General features: G+C 44.2%; 1 protein-coding gene across 3 annotated transcripts; it reads right to left on the bottom strand.

Annotated features, from left to right (window-relative positions):
- Positions 1-216: 216 nt before the first annotated feature.
- Positions 217-12,897, bottom strand: SAP30 (Sin3A associated protein 30). Of its 3 annotated transcripts, none has more exons than XM_045017643.1 (4): positions 11,121-12,897; positions 9,009-9,131; positions 2,969-3,067; positions 217-539 (listed from the first exon to the last, which is right to left on the bottom strand). In XM_045017643.1, the coding sequence occupies exons 1-4, from the start codon at positions 11,439-11,441 to the stop codon at positions 417-419; spliced, it is 666 nt and encodes a 221-aa protein (XP_044873578.1). In that variant the 5' UTR covers positions 11,442-12,897; the 3' UTR covers positions 217-416. The 3 variants fall into 3 exon arrangements, with proteins under 3 accessions (XP_044873578.1, XP_044873577.1, XP_044873579.1); XM_045017642.1 differs by lacking the exon at positions 11,121-12,897 and adding an exon at positions 10,287-10,640; XM_045017644.1 differs by lacking the exon at positions 11,121-12,897 and adding an exon at positions 10,232-10,620.
- Between the last annotated feature and the right edge of the window lie 1,474 nt (positions 12,898-14,371).

Raw genomic sequence — 14,371 nt, 5'->3', positions numbered from 1 at the left:
GAATTTATCACAGCAAAATTTTATACTATATAGAACCCATGTTGTAGTGTGATGATTTCAAAACACATTTCACACACTAATCCTTAGCATACTTCTATAATTGAAAAAAATACAATATTTTAAATAACTTTAAATATATGTAGGTAAAACCCAAACTACTATTAGGTACAAATAACTCACTAAATAAGGTACAAACAAACACACGAACACTTGAGCAACAGTATTAATAATATTTATTTAAAATACTTTTGCTGAGGAAATCTCATTTGAGAGGAAGTTGTTTTTCAGTGAGTCAGCAAGACCATGAAAAATAAAATCAGAGACAAGTTCTCTGAAAAAAGTTACAAAGAAAGCTTCTGCATGTCAAAAACAGTCTTTAGATCTGCAACTTGAGTATTAGTCCCATTTTTTCCGTCCTAGTGAACACCACTGTCCATCTTTAGATCTGGTTTGTTCTTGTCATTCTTCACTGAGTAGATGAAATATGTTAAGGTATCCTTTTCATTCACTGGAATAGTCCTGAAATGGCAACCAATTATCTATAAAGAGAAAGTTTAGGAAATTAAATAGCCATTTGGTTATATACAATCAACAAGTTCACATTTTGTAGATAAGGGAACTAAAATTCAGAATTAACACTGAGTTGACAGCTATTCCTTTTTTAAAGATTTGATCAAACAGATCAATACTAGCAGGGGTGAAGACATTTGCCTCCATCCAACAGTCTGGATCACAGAAGGATTAGGCATTGAATCATTTCAATACTCTAAATATGAATTGCAGCAGATTGATCCAATCCAGTGAAATCCATGGCTTTCTCAGCTACACAAAGCTGACCTTTCAGAAGAGAGGAAAGAGTCCACAAAAGGTACTGGGGAGTTTGTATAGTGCTTGAGTGTAGAATATAATAGTAGAAATGGGAAATCCCGGATCATTATTATATTGGAAGGGCCCTGCATTTGATCATTTTTGGAGGGGTTAATGAGCTTGTCCATGGGTTTTTTAACCTGATTATAAAGAGGAAGACATAATAACTGAGGAGTCAGCAAGGGTGAAGTTCAGCTTTGGTCACGGCCATTTAAACTGGTCAAATTTTTCAAAAAGGCTCCTATCTCACTTAATTGCTTTTGAATTTTTTTTTACCCTTATGAATTTAAGACTGTTGGTTAGAAGATGTATCTAAGTAGGGAGCAATGGTAGTACCTGAAACAATTCCCCCTGCCAGTTACTGTGGATTTGTAATATCACTCTCTCCCTTGTTGCTGTGAAAAATGCCTACACATGCTGAGGAGGAGGAGGAGGAAATGACTATACAGTTTAGTCAAAGGTACAAAGTAAACCAAAAAAAATCCCCCCTAATCTCTTTTAGTTACAGTAATCTTAACAGTTACTTGTGAAGACAGTAAAATGAACCATTTAGAGAGGTGATGTTTTTTAAGTGCCAGTGTACCTTTAAAGTTCAATTCTAGCTGACCGACTAAAGCATCCATACTGCATTAGGACATCTGGGGACTCAATGAGCATGCTCAGAATTTCCTGGCATCATTCCCAAGAACCAAGTTTGCTATAAATGGTGATCAGCTGGGGAAATCACAGATGACACCTCTGGAAGAAGGTGGTTCTAAAACACTGAATCTGGCACTTCATGGCCACTGGAGAAGCAACAAAAGCTAGTTTTAGCCCGCACTGTTCTTCCCAGAAGTCTGGCAATACAGAACAGTACAAGTTGGTTGTAGACTAGCTAGAGTTTATAGTAGCCTATAGTTTTATTCTTCCCGTATAAAGTATTTTATACTATGCAACTAAATCAGTTATTTCAAGTCACATTTCTGCCAATTTAATAAGTGCTCATACTTTGTCTGAAGTCACATACAAAGAGAAAATACAGTGCTGATTTTAAACTCATACTTGCAGTTGCAAAAATGTTGGCAACATACTGTTCTTTTACAGACCAGCCTCTTGCATACATTTAAGAATTTTGGCTTTAATCCACACTGATTAGTGAAGAGATCTACAAAATGCCTACACACAAATGCAATTCACCATAACATTTCATAAAACTAGACACAACACAATGAAGATTAGGATAGCATTCCAAATCTGTGTGTTTGCAATGCAAAATGGAGTCCATTTTTTTTAAAAAGTAAAACCTGTGCCACATTGTAAATGATTTGTTTTGACTAAAATACTGATCTTTTACCAAGTAAATTATATTTTCAGAAGACCAAAATTTGCAAACATGCTAGCATTCTGCTGTACTTACAGATATTTCTGTATTTTTGTGGCTCTTAGTTTTGCAAGTTTACACACTTACAAGAAGAGACATGAAATCAGATGCCTAGATTTTACATTGTTACTATTACTTGTGCCCATATTTCTATTAATAGTACTTTTAAAACTATACTAGAACTTTACTGCAAAAATAAAAGACTTAATTCTGCCTTTAGCTGCAAAGGTGCAGTGTCATTAAAGCCTATAGTTTTGCAGTGAGGTAACTGAGTGTAGATTTAGGCCCATTGTTTGTCTTCAGCTACATGTTTCTGAATAGCAGTGTTGCAATTCTATAAACTACTTCAGGATTCTTTCCGAGTACATACTTCTAAACCTGACTTCCTTCCTCTAACCTGAGCTTTTATTTTTGATTTTCTTTCTTAACTGAGTGCTCCTGGCTCAGGAGTTGGGGACAGAAAGACCAGATAATTGAAGGTAAACTAGATAAATAACTTCATTTTATTTTCCAATCCAATCCACATGTTTCCTTTATACAAAGAGAAGAGTTTGTGGCGCAGAATACAATCTGATTATAATGCAGTGGTATATTAACTATGGCAATTATAGATAACTTTTATAATTGACTAAAGACAAGAATATGCTACTTATGCTAATATGTTGGTAAAGATCACATTTTCCAGAGCCACAAGTAATAGTAAATTACATTGTTTGCTACTGAACAGACATTCATACCTACTTCAACAAGCTGTGCTTTGTTAAGTCCTGGTCTGGTCTGTAACTTGAAGTGTCTTTTGTATCTTCGAAGTGTGTTTACTTGTAACTGATATAAGTCAACCTAGAAAGGAAGAAGAATATCATTAAAGGTAGCTGGGCTAAAGAGAGGATTAATTTGTTATTAATCGTAATGTACTTACGATTTAAAAGGTGAAGTACTAAACAAGTATGGAAACTAAGTTGAAGGCAGAAGCCTAGTTTCTTCACTTCAGGGATATGCATATGCTAAATACCATCCTGCTGACTCAGCCAGCCATTAGTAGGCATTCAGCATAGAATAATGTTTTGAACTCATCTTCCCTCCTCTCCCCCAAAGATACTTAAAAGTACAGTTAAGGCTTATTTCTGTGCTGAATGTCCACTACACCTTTTCTCCCTCTTAGGTGGGGAGAGTCATATTTGGCACTAATTTGTGGACTCAGCTCAGTTTCATTCATAGTTTGACTTTAATATGACCAAGCAAAGGTACAATACTAGTCAATTATTAATGCAAGGTCAAGAACTGTGCTCACAGGATGCCCTATAGTAGTATTTCAATAGTCAAAACTTTGCAGAGAGGATGTACAAGAAATAGTACAGCTGTTCCATAATATCTGTGCAATAGGAGACTGAAGAAACCTAGCATGCTACAAGTTTCTTGAGTTTTGAGTGGCAGAAGAGAACAGTTGCTCATGATCTGTGAATATATTGCCTCTGCACAGCCACAATGTAGGAGTTATGTGCATAGCCAGAGCTCCACAGAACTATTGTCCATCAAGAGGTAGCATCTCCTGAAGTCCTACATTTCATAGGCCACGGATATAAATACCCACACCTCAGCCCAATGCTCCCTCAGTTTCTCTATTCCCAGAAGGTCTATTTAGAGGGCACCACCTGGAGAACAAACATTACTATTAAGAAACCCCTTTTTCCTCTTTTCTGACGATCACCACACAGCCCCACTGTAAGAGATTAAGTAGCAGTGACCTCCCTGAGAAGATGGTTTGACTGAGAAGACCTAGGTGAACAGTGATTGCAACACTGCCCTTCCAAAACCAACATCTTGATGTCATGAGAATTGTGAAGTGATTAACTTAATACTATGAAGCAACCTTAATGATAGTTTTTAGGCAAAGTAGGCAAGCTATTGCACACTTGGAAACCTGGCCAAGCTTGGAATGGTGCCAAGCCTCACAGCTCCTCCATAACCAAAGAATAGTGAAGAGGTGTGTCATTTGCCCCATCTTCCCAGAATCAGATGCCTATGTGTTATATCTAGGGCCCTACCAAATTCACGGCCATGAAAAACATGTCACAGCCCATGAAATATGGTCTTGTGTGTGTTTTTACCCTATACTATACAGATTTCACAGGTGAGACCAGCGTTTCTCAAGTTGGGGGTCCTGACCCAAAAGGGAGTTGCGGGAGGGTTGCAAAGTTATTTTGGGGGAAGGGGGGTGTCGCGGTATTGCCACCCTTACTTGGCCAAACGCCCAGTTCTGTAGGCAGCAGCGGAATACTGTACCATGCTATCCTTACTTCTGCACTGCTACTGGCGGTGGCTCTGCCTTCAGAGCTGGGCTCCCAGACAATTACAACACCATGAAATTTCCGATTTAAATACATGAAATAATGAAATTTACAATTTTTAAAATCCTATGACCATGAAACTAACCAAAATGGATCATGAATTTGGTAGGGCCGTAGTTATATCTGATTTGTCTCGGGGAATCCCATTCCCCAAACCAGTATTTGATTTGAGAAGCCTTTACTCCACCTGAGTAGAAAGGCAGATAAAAAACTTTCCACAAGGTTCCAGAAGCTTGCAGTGCTGAGGATACCTTTTCCATCAGTGAGAATGTGCAGAAGCCACTTCAAAGAAATACTGGTCCTGAGAACTCAGATGGAGGCCAAGGCATCCTTGGAGGACCCTTCCTCTTCTTCGAAGGAGACCTTGATCTCGTATTCAAGAGGCCACTGATGCAACAAGTGGAAGAACATACAGCCACACACATCTAAGATGCATGATAACCATATGGAGGAAAACCTGGGTAAGAAACTCTGGTGTTATCAAGAGTTGACAACTGAGGCTCCTCCTGAGATAGGCTTCTTTTGGAAATGCAGCTCCAGCAGTCTGGCAAGGGACTTGCTTTTTATGATCCAGAGAAATCTATAGCACAAGATCAGTTGCATCAAGAACTGCAGACGCCACAGGAAAAAAAATAAATCAGTTTCTGAGTATATCAATTCTATGGTTCCATAAGCACTGTGGGGTCATCTATGCGATGCAGGAGTGTGGCTGGAAAGGCAATTTTAGATAAAATTTTCTATTAACTGATGAATGGATCTTACAAGGAAGAGAAACAGGACTCAGCAAAAATGACTATTCTGAGACTTCGGACATCCCCTCCATCAGAGCCTTCAAAAGGGAGCTGCCCTCTTCCAGTCTAAGATTTTTGCCATACTACTAATGCCTGAAGACACCTTGGGTATGTCTACACTGCTATTAAACACCTGCAGCTGAACCATGTCAGCTGACTTGGGCTTGCAGGGCTCGGGCTATGGGGGTTGTTTAACTGCAGTACGGATGTTGGGGCCCGGGCTGGAGCCTGGGCTCTGGGACTCTCCCCTGAGCCCGAATGTCTACACTGCAATTAAACAGCCCTGTTTAAGTCAGGGCCAGCCACAGGGGTTTAATTGCAGTGTAGACATACCCCCTCAGGACATATGGATTGCCAACAACACTTGAAGGAGCAAGTTCTGAAGCAGAGTCTTAAAAGTGCTTTTGGGGGCCTTTTGGAGAAAGTCTCACAGGCATCACAGCCTCCAGCTGAGTGCACTTTCCCAGGTAATGCCCATCTGAAGGATAGACAGGAGAAAAAGGGAAGAGCTGTTGCTTTATATATTAATAATGTACACACTTGGACTGAGGTGGAGATGGACATAGGAGACGGAAGTGTTGAGAGTCTGGGTTAGGCTAAAAGGGGTAAAAAACAAGGGTGATGTCACGCTAGGAGTCTACTACAGGCCACCTAACCAGGTGGAAGAAGTGGATAAGGCTTTTTTTAAACAACTAACAAAATAATCCAAAGACCAAGATTTGGTGGTGATGGGGGACTTCAACTATCCAGATATATTTTGGGAAAATAACACAGAGGGGCACAGACTATCCAATGAGTTCTTGGACTGCATTGCAGACAACTTTTTATTTCAGTAGGGGGGAAGCTGTTCTAGATTTGATCTTAACAAATAGGGAGGAACTTGTTGAGAATTTGAAAGTGGAAGGCAGCCTGGGTGAAAGTGATCATGAAATCATAGAGTTCACAATTCTAAGGAAGGGTAGAAGGGAGTACAGCAAAATAGAGACAATGGATTTCAGGAAGGCGGATTTTGGTAAGCTCAGACAGCTGATAGGAAGGTCCCATGGGAATCAAGGAAAAACAACTGAGGAGAGTTGGCAGTATTTCAAAGGGACACTATTAAGGGCCCAAAAAGCAAGCTATTCCGCTGGGTAGAAAAGATAGAAAATGTGGCAAAAGACCAGCTTGGCTTAACCACGAGATCTTGCATGATCTAAAAAATAAAAAGGAGTCATATAAAAAATGGAAACTAGGACAAATTACAAAGGATGAATATAAGCAAACAACACAGGAATGCAGGGGCAAGATTAGAAAGGCAAAGGCACAAAATGAGCTCAAACTAGCTACAGGAATAAAGGGAAACAAGAAGACTTTTTATCAATACATTAGAAGCAAGAGGAAGATCAAGGACAGGGTAGGCCCACTGCTCAGTGAGGAGGGAGAAACAGTAACAGGAAACTTGGAAATGGCAGAGATGCTCAATTACTTCTTTGTTTCAGTCTTCACCGAGAAGTCTCAAGGAATGCCTAAAGTGAATGCTAATGGGAAGGGGGTAGGTTTGGAAAATAAACTAAAAAAAAAAAGAACAAGTTAAGAATCACTTAGAAAAGTTAGATGCCTGCAAGTCACCAGGGCCTGATGAAATGCATCCTAGAATACTCAAGGAGCTAATAGAGGAGGTATCTGAGCCTCTAGCTATTATCTTTGGAAAACCATGGGAGACAGGAGAGATTCCAGAAGACTGGAAAAGGGCAAATATAGTGCCGATCTATAAAAAGGGAAATAAAAACAACCCAGGAAACTACAGACCAGTTAGTTTAACTTCTGTGCCAGGGAAGATAATGGAGCAAGTAATTAAGGAAATTATCTGCAAACACTTGGAAGGTGGTAAGGTGATAGGGAATAGCCAGCATGGATTTGTAAAGAACAAATCATGTCAAACCAATCTGATTGACAGGATAATGAGTCTTGTGGATAAGGGTATACCTAGACTTTAGTAAAGCATTTGATACGGTCTCACATGATATTCTTATCAATAAACTAGGCAAATACAACTTAGATGGGGCTACTATGAGGTGGGTGCATAACTGGCTGGATAACTGCACTCAGAGAGTAGTTATTAATGGTTCCCAATCCTGCTGGAAAGGTATAACAAGTGGAGTTCTGCAGGGGTCTGTTTTGGGACTGGCTCTGTTCAATATCGTCATCAACGACTTAGATACTGGCATAGAAAGTACACTTATTAAGTTTGCAAATGATACCAAACTGGGAGGGATTGCAACTGCTTTAGAGGATAGGGTCATAATTCAAAATGATCTGAACAAATTGGAGAAATGATCTGAGGTAAACAGGATGAAGCTTAATAAAGACAAATGCAAAGTGCTCCACTTAGGAAGGAACAATCAGTTTCACACATACAGAACGGGAAGAGACTGTCTAGGAAGGAGTACGGCAGAAAGGGATCTAGGGGTTATACTGGACCACAAGCTAAATATGAGTCAACAGTGTGATGCTGTTGCAAAAAAAAGCAAACATGATTCTGGGATGCATTAGCAGGTGAGTTGTGAGCAAGACACGAGAAATCATTCTTCCGCTCTACTCTGCGCTGGTTAGGCCTCAACTGGAGTATTGTGTCCAGTTCTGGGCATCGCATTTCAAGAAAGATGTGGAGAAATTGGAGAGGGTCCAGAGAAGAGCAACAAGAATGATTAAAGGTCTAGAGAACATGACCTATGAAGGAAGGCTGAAAGAATTGGGTTTGTTTAGTTTGGAAAAGAGAAGACTGAGAGGGGACATGATAGCAGTTTTCAGGTATCTAAAAGGGTGTCATAAGGAGGAGGGAGAAAACTTGTTCATCTTAGCCTCTAAGGATAGAGCAAGAAGCAATGGGCTTAAACTGCAGCAACGGAGGTTTAGGTTGGACATTAGGAAAAAATTCCTAACTGTCAGGGTGGTTAAACACTGGAATAAACTGCCTAGGGAGGTTGTGGAATCTCTATCTCTGGAGATATTTAAGAGTAGGTTAGATAAATGTCTAACAGGGATAGTCTAGACAGTATTTGGTCCTGCCATGAGGGCAGGGGACTGGACTTGATGACCTCTCGAGGTCCCTTCCAGCCTTAGAATCTATGAAATGAAGAACACAGCAAGTCAAGATGAATGCCTTTTAAATTCCATTTTCCTATATTAATCTGCCATCTCCTGCAATGTTAGGAATCACAGGAATTAAGTATGCCTTCTAACTGCCAATTCCTACTCAAAAATAGTTCTGCTACTGCATGGCTAAGCACATGGCTCCTACACTGGGAATCTGTGGAAAAAATGTCATGAAGGAGAAATCTTTATCAAAGTTAAAATTGGTGTATGTATGTATGTGTATATATAATTCCAACTTTCCTTTCTGGGAAAAATACTGTGTGTAAAACAAAATGAAAACATATCTATCAATTAAATTATATATGCTAATATCATAGGATATATAATTATATTACAACTGATACAGAAACATTAAAATATTACATAAATATTAATGAAGTGAGTGAAACAGGAGCTCTCTCCCACCCCTTGAACAAATTAACATTGGAAAAAATTGCATTAACACAGACTTGGTAGCAATTAAAAACAAGCTTTACATGACAATAGCCAGGACAACTATTCAGCTACCTCTGGAGTGTCAATGTCTTGCACTGGTGAGTCACCATCATCATCACTGCCTTTTCTCTTTCTTCTGTTTCGCACACTCTGAATTAAGTTTTTGTGGAAGTCACAAATATAAAGATGTCTTGCCTAAAAAAGTAGCAACACATGTTTTAAACACAATTCCACACTAGTCTAACATCCAGGAAATACATGATAATGCAAATAACACGTTGATGGATATACTTCATGGTAAATTACTGCAAGAGGTTCTGGTGACATTAACTATGAGTTTAAGAAATCTGCTTCTACCAGAACCCACAAGATAAAATTTGGTATGCTATAACTTACTGCATCCCATTTTGCCTAGAAAACTCCTTGTATCACTGTACTGCTGCAGTGAGCCAATTCAAAATTGGTATTAACAGGCTGTAGAGAGAGCCAAGTACAGCCCTCTTACATTACTCATCAGAATGCAGGGAATGGGGTATGAAAATTACTTTGCAGTTCTGTTAAATGGACACACACTCAAAAAAAGGCAAGATTTCACCGATCTCACTTCACAGCTCTTTTCCTTAGTTTTACTTCCACCATCCATGAAAAGTCATTGTAAATAAAGGACTTATACATCTATTTTTTGAAATTTCTGAAAAAATCTGGCAAGAAGTTCTTTTATAGAGGAAATGTATACATACACATAGGGCTACTGTGCACCAGTAGCTCCCACTGGCTTCAACTGGAGCTGTGGGTGCACAGGGTGGGGGTGGGAATCAAGCACTTAGAAAGTTAAATTTGGGATGATAAAAACAAATTGGAGGCCTTTACACATACAAACCCAAACATCGGAGTCCTAGGCTTTCCTTTTGTTAATGCAAAAGAGTTTTCTTTGCCCATTTAGAGTTCGCTTAAGTTTACTTCACAAGAGCGCTCTCATAAACCATGATTCAAAGAGAAAGCTCACAACCGCCAACAGAAGCACAAATACAAATTAGCAACCATTTTTCCCAAACCCATTTTTCTCACGAGTTTACACAATCTCGTGAGGGTGGTAACTGTAACAAGTATATTAGAAGCCCCTCTTTGGGCCAGCATCCCCTAACACTTCTGCTGTGTCAAGTAAAAATAAATCGCCTTTCCCAATACTCGTGCATTTCTCTTCTGAAGAAACAAGTATTCATTAGGGAAGGAAACCGGCAGACATTTGCTCTGCAGATTAACACTGCTCCGAATCTTAGAAATGTATCTGCTACCAAAGGGTGTTTCTGTCTCAGCAGACTGGGGAAGGGAGACAGGGGCTCGACCTGCCTGCGCACAGAGACACAAGCTTGTGGCGATTCCTCGGACAGACAGAGAAGCACTGCGAAGAGCCTGATGGCTGCCAAGCGGAAGACACGGTGGCAAAGAGAGACGCGCAGCAGCATTACAACACGCGGCGGAGCGGCCAAGTGTGCTGCCCTCACTAGAGTCAGCCACACAAACATGCAGAGTCCCTGCTCTGGAAGGGCGGCGGGGGGGACGTGCAGCCCCCAGCTTCTCCTGCAGTAGGGGGGCAGCCTCCCTCTGGAATACCAGCCTGACTTTTCCGGAGGGAGAAGAAGGGAAGAGGAAGAAAGAGCAGGAGTCTCTCTCCCCCATTACACTGAGCAGAAGCAGTTTAGGCTTCACTCACTCTTCCAGCGACCGTACCAAGGGCAAAGCCCAACCCCGTTTAACGCAGAAGTCTCACACTCGCTGCGGGGCGGAAGGGGGAAGTAGTTGAAGCCTTTGTGGGGGTGACTCTTGAGGCCGGAGTAAGGCTCCGGGGAGGGGGTGAGCGATGGTGCAGTGCGCCCTGCGCGGAGAGCTGCAACGCGGCGCCTCAGACACATTGTCCCGTCAATAGCGACTACAGAAACCCCAAGGCGCTTCCCCGATACCCCCACACGGGAGGGCTCCCATCAGCCGCGGATCTCCTTGCCTTGGGGGCGCTCGGGGCCGGTGACCCCGCAGGAGTAGCCGTGACCGCCTGCCACGATGAGCGCACGGTGCTCGCTCACTCACCGGCCGGCCCTGACTGCCCCTCACGCCCGCCCCCGGGCACCCTCCCTCTGCCCCAGGGGCGCGCAGCGGCTTTGGGGAGGGGGTTTTCCCGTCACTTACGCTCTTGTCCAGCTCGATCTTCACCTTCTTCTGCGAGATGCTCTTCTGGATCCTCTTGCTGAAGCTGGCGTTACCGGCGGCTCGGCTGCACCTCTCACCTTCCTCTCGCAGGCAGCACAGCTGCCCAGCCCCAGGGCCAGCACCACCGGGGGCCCCTGCGGAACCGGCGGCGGCGGCGGCACCTGGGGCAGCGCCGGGACCTAACCCCGGCGCCGGCACCTCCACGGTGGCAGCTGCATTGGCCACAACAGCAGCAACGACGGTGGCGGCGACAGCATCCCCCCCTCTCTGGGTCACCTCTTCGGGGGCGAACCCGTTCATTGCCCCAGCAGAGTCCCGATCCCAGCAGAGGAAGCCCCCGACCCGCCCGGGCTCCTCACCCGCCTGCGCCGCCCCTTTGTCCGGCAGAGGAGCAGGATCCGTCCCTGCCGCCCGGACTGAATCAAACTTCCCCGCTGTCTGTGCGCTTGGCTGCAAGGGAGGGATTTAAACCTGCCCCATCAGCAGCCGCCCCAGAGAGAGGCAGCGTCTCCTGCGGGGGCACGATCCTCCCCTTGAGGGTCACCTCCGTCCCCCTGGCCCTCGGCAGACAGAGCCCCCGCAACAGGGGGCACAACCCCTCCCCCAAGGGCAAACAAGGGCTCCTTCAAGGGGCACAGCGAGATCCCCGCTCGGCCCCCCTCCACTCGAATCGGGGCCCGAGGCTGCTGGGGGACTCCCTGCGGCGGCCAAGCGCCTCACTCTGTAAAAGCCACGTCCATCCCCCGGGTCACCCCGCTTCCTCCTTCCCCCACTGTCATGTGGGGACTTTTCAGCTGTTTCCTATGTAACAACAGCAGCACCCAGCCTGCGGCTCTGCTCCACAATGCGCATGCGGGCTCCCGCCGCAGGGCGCTCATGGGAGCTGTAGTTTCTATCATTGCAGCGTCGGTAAGGGCGGGGAGGGCTGGAAAACTACAGCTCCCCAAATGCACCGCGCGAGTAGGGATTGCGGTGGGCCGGAAGGGCCGCTGTAGACGTTTATGAGGCTGCCCCGCTCCGATGGGGGCGGGGCAAGGTTAGTAACTGCGTTCTCCACCTCGGTCCCCGTCAGGAGGGGGCGCAGCGCTAGGCCCTGCTCCTGCTCCCTCATTCAATAACTGGCCGAGCAGCAGCCGTTAAGATTTGAAATACGTCTGTGTGGAAGAAGCTGAAGCGGAGCCGTTCGCGGCCTCCCCCGCCCCTCCTGTAAAGCCAGTTCCCAGCGGCGCTGGTTGAGAGCGCCGCTGCTGCCAAGGCGGCTCGGCCCAGCCCGGCAGGCCCCATCTCTGCCCGGGGGTGCGCGGTGGGTTATTGCGGGGGGGAGTGAGGCCTTGCGTGAGGCGGGGAAATGACCCCCTGCGCCCCGTGGCGGCTGCCGCTTGGTACCATCAAGCAACAGGCAGCTCTGTCCTTCGGGGGCGTCCCTTCACCTCCCCGCGCCGAAGGCGCTTCCCTGGCCAGCCACGGCCATGTTTGCACGCGGACGCCGCAGCGGGCTGCCGAGCTGCCCGCTGTGTGCGCGGTGACTAGCTCCGCGGCTCCACTAACGTGTGGAAAGGGGCTCGCTCGAGTGAAGCAGCCCTTGCTGCAGCGCCCTGCGCGTAGTTACCCCCGGAAGAGGCCGGAGCGCTTTTGTCTCCCAACCGACGCAGCACTCGCGTGCCAGGCCAGCGGCGCACACAGCAACTGCGAGCCCGAGAGCGTGATCCCCATGTCTCAGCGCGTTTTAATCTAGTCCTGCCGTCGCGCACAGATCTCATGGAGGGGTCGCGCCAGGACGGGTTTTAGAACTTCTTTCTGCAAAACCCTTTTCCCGACCTGTTCCCCCCCCCCCCCCCGAGGTCTCTGGGGATAAAGGCTGGAGTACGTCTGGTTTGGGCGGTGGCGGTAGAACTAAGGAAGTTGCAGTGTCACTTCTTGAAATGAGAGCAAGTTGACAGCTCTAAACTTAGCCTATGATTTTCCCTGTGTTGATAGAGAATTACTGGTCCTTGCTCTTTGTTGCTGATAGCTTTAAACTATATGTAATTTTAGTTAATTTGGAGAGCAATTAGATAACGCTATTTAAGATGAGGAATAAGGGTCAATGTAGTTTTTATAATTAAAAGGGACTTTAATTAAAGAAGACTTTAACAACAACAAACGTAGTCCATTTCTTGGCCTGTCATTTTCCTAGATCTCCCTTGCTGCTAGTAGGAACATTTTTATTGCAGTAACAGTTTTTTCTATCAGTACATAGTTTCTCTTTCCAGAACTTACAATTAAATTAAAATTTTCTGCTAAGTGTATTGTCAACCATGATGGAGAGGTCAAAATTCAAGACTGGCTTCAAGAGGAGGAACAATTAAAATGGAGGTAATGAGCAGTAAGGGTAAAAACATTTGTTCAAAACAAATCTAATATCAAAACTGTACAAAAGTACATAAAAAAAAGGTTAACTAACATATAAGCATATAATAGTTCAGTTTTCCCTGGCTGAGGGATAGAGTGAAGGGCTGGACTTTGACCTACTGTTTTTCTTCATGTGCTTGCATAGCCCATGGTAATGAGTTTTCCCCTCAACTAAATGGGGATTTATATTGACCATAGTCAAAGAGGTGCGAGTTTAGTCATTGAAACATTAATTCAGTTGTATTAATTACAGAGTATTCAATAGTTACCAAATCAAAACAAGTAGAGGGGATCGAGAGGTCAGAGAGTGATTTGAAGAGACAGGTCCTGTGTACACTACAATTCTGAGTCAGGGAACCTGACTATAACTATTCCAATCTATAGTGCAGATGGGATTTTTATCTGATTATATAACCTGGTATTACAGAACATGGTTAAGGACCCACCTAGACTGGAATTTCAAACAGTTGTAATAATCACATAACTGAAATTCAGTTGGGCATGTAGACATGTCAGTTACATGGAAGAGATGTGTCAAAGACTGAAGGAGAGTTAATAGAAAGCAGTTAAGAAGCTATGGTTTAGACAGGCTAGTGGGCTGATATAAGGCTGGGAGTCAAAAGACCTGGGCTTTATTCTATACTCTGCCACTCTATGGACTTGGGCAAGTCACTTAACTTTTCTGTGCATCAGTTAGCCCATCTTTAGTATGGGGTAATAAAGGTTACATTTGTAAAGAAGTTGGAGCATAGAGAGCCCCTTGTTGAGGAAAAAAAGTAGGAATTATAGGATAGCAAGCATATAAGGATATGGGTGGGTTCCAGGAATCCTCCCTTAGC

The sequence above is a fragment of the Mauremys mutica genome, chromosome 5, assembly GCF_020497125.1.
Source record: "Mauremys mutica isolate MM-2020 ecotype Southern chromosome 5, ASM2049712v1, whole genome shotgun sequence".
NCBI classification, from domain to species: domain Eukaryota; kingdom Metazoa; phylum Chordata; order Testudines; family Geoemydidae; genus Mauremys; species Mauremys mutica.
This window is presented reverse-complemented; position numbering and strand designations above follow the sequence as displayed.